This window comes from Perkinsus marinus (assembly GCF_000006405.1).
Source record: "Perkinsus marinus ATCC 50983 genomic scaffold scf_1104296968466, whole genome shotgun sequence".
Taxonomy (NCBI): domain Eukaryota; phylum Perkinsozoa; order Perkinsida; family Perkinsidae; genus Perkinsus; species Perkinsus marinus.
In genome coordinates, this window is record NW_003203134.1 from 1 (window position 1) to 2,523 (window position 2,523).

Here is a 2,523-nt window from a genome sequence, read left to right on the forward strand (position 1 = left end):
CGTGTCAGAGAAATCTGCCAAAATGCATTGGAGTCCTCACCCTGGTCGGCACCTTCCGACTGGATCCGCACACTCGCCAGCTTTAAAACCAAGTGGAGGCTGGCTCTTTATAAGCAAGGCGTCCAGCTTACCCCAATATCCAATGAGCTGTCTGCTGTTGAGCTTTATAGCGATTACTACTGTCAGCATCTAGTAGGCTCCACTATGATTGAGCCATCGGATACAGCGGACCTTGTGGAGTACTCTTTTGGGCAGCTCTACGCAGAGGTCCAATGCATCAGGATCGCTCTGCGTGCTTGGACAGAGGCAGACACCCGATATGACAAAGCAAGTGATGTGGATGCTTCTCTCGAATACTGGGACCCTAGTGCGGAGCATTCCGACCAACCCGGAGCCTGGGTGGTCGCGTATCTCTTTCGTGGTGTTCGTTCACATAGTATCTTCCGTAACGGAGTCCTCCAAAGTCCAATACCCCCGTGGACTGCACCACTCGGGTTACCCTACTTCAACAGCACTGTTACAGTAGAGTGCTGGACTGGATGGCCGTGCACGCTCGACATGTCTGAATCGAGTCCGACGATGTTACACGATGGTGATAACCTTATAGCTGTGGAGACGACAGAAGTATGCGAGACACTTTACGGAGGTGGCTTATGGGGTGTTCCCGGTGGAGGCATCAGTCGAGGGGCTCTCAATGGCATGTTCGCTTTCGGTGATGTGGCGAGCGATCGCGCAACAGAAGCGCGCCTGAGTCAGAGCCCTGGGGTGTATAAGCTCTGCTGGTGTGATGGTAGAGCATCTGATTGCTCCAGCATCAAGGATTTCCGTATAGAAGCTGGTCGATTCGCAATCCTAGGGCCGCAACGGACACATGAGTTCTATGCCGCCATAGGTAGAGCTCTGTGTATTCCGAGTGTACAAGGCTACGGGCTTCAACACGGAGACTTTCTCGCTGTTATGTCAACGTGCGGTATGGTCCAGGGGATAAGAGGGATAGGCTCAATGAGGGCCCAATGGCAGGGGGTATCCGAGCCTACTGTGGACGGCAGGGCCTTCTGCTGGGACTCCTCCTCTGTCGTGGCTGCCGTGCCGGGAGTGTACAATCTGTGTTGGTGCAGTGCGCGTATGTCTTGCATGGAGAAGGGTCCTCAACAGTTCCGAGCCCTTGCTGGAAAACTCAGGGTCCACGGTCCTTACCCAGACCATGACTTTGGTGCGGTTATTCGGGGTAGGGTGCTGAGTCTGGGTGGACTTACTGGTGTCGGCCTCTCACACGAAGATCGCCTTGCTATCATGTCTGAATGCGGGGTCGAGTCGACTGTCGGCGGTATACCAACAGGAGCCGATAGCAACTCCAGTGTTGTCGGAGCGAGCTCTATCTCTTCGGACGGAGGAGGCACCTCTTACACGTGGGGTCTTGAGCCAGTCACTGCTACACCCGGTGCATACTCGGTCTGTTGGTGTGGAGGAACCAACACGACTGGCCTACGAAATTGCTCCTCAGCAAGGCATTTCACAGCTCTCGCGGGTACCATCGAGATCGTCGGCCCGGATCCATCGCAAAATAGGAGACTCTCCGTGGTCCGTGGGACTAAAGCTATCATCTCGAGGGTGTGGGGGAGAGGCCTCAATATCAGCGATGTGTTCGCGGTGCGGAGATCTGGGGAATCCTGTTCCAGCCTACCATCGAGTGGGGTTCCATGGGAGACTGGCATTGGCAGGAGAGGCTTATCCGAGCCCGTCAACTCCGACACTCTCGACAGCACCGAGGCCTTCGTTACCATTGTCTTCAGTGGACGGGTCTATAGTCAGCCGGGCCATTATCAGCTTTGCTGGTGCAGACCGGTCTCGGGAGTCTCTTGTGATAGAGATAGGCCCCAGGATTTCAGAGCACTCGCTGGGACTATAACAGTCGTGGGAGCTGAGTCGGGTCAGATCTTCGTATGTGCTCGAGGAGAGACCCCCTGCAGCATCGCTAACTTCAAAGGCACTCAATCGACTCCTTATGATCGTATGTTGCTTGTTCCATCTCGTGAGACTTGCGGTACAAGCCGAACCGTCTCATCGCAGTTAACTGGCAAGGCTACTGACAATGGGAAAGGCTTCACCTGGGCTACAGGCGCAGGTTTTATGGCCTCTGCTGGGTCATATCGACTCTGCTGGTGTGGCGGGGTTCATGGAGGAGACTCTCGTAGCTGTCGATCGTCAGAAGACTTCGCCGTCGACGTTGGTATGCTGCATGTGTTCGAGTCTTACGTGTGTTCTGTCGACAACGAATCGCCATGCAAGTTGCTTCTGCCCAAGGCAATGCTGTATACCGGAAGCTTGCCGAGTGCCACCAGCCTCCTTCTGTTACCCGATCAGAGGTCATGTTCAGAGGCTGACCATGAGCTCCTGCGAGTAGACTTGACTGAGGTCTCTGACACCGGCTACGCCCGTTCCTTAGTGGGAGCCTCACCACTGAGCAATACGTAATCTCGAGCCTACTTCCTACAGAGTCTGTTATGTTTCTAAATTGTCATC

The 2,523-nt window shown here is 54.6% G+C and overlaps 1 protein-coding gene across 1 annotated transcript; it reads left to right on the forward strand.

Moving 5' to 3' along the window:
- Positions 1–204: 204 nt before the first annotated feature.
- On the forward strand, positions 205–2,144 carry Pmar_PMAR025490 (hypothetical protein; the record flags this gene model as incomplete). Its single annotated transcript, XM_002768357.1, has 1 exon — positions 205–2,144. A coding segment is annotated over one exon (1,940 nt), but the record flags the coding sequence as incomplete, so codon positions are not given.
- Between the last annotated feature and the right edge of the window lie 379 nt (positions 2,145–2,523).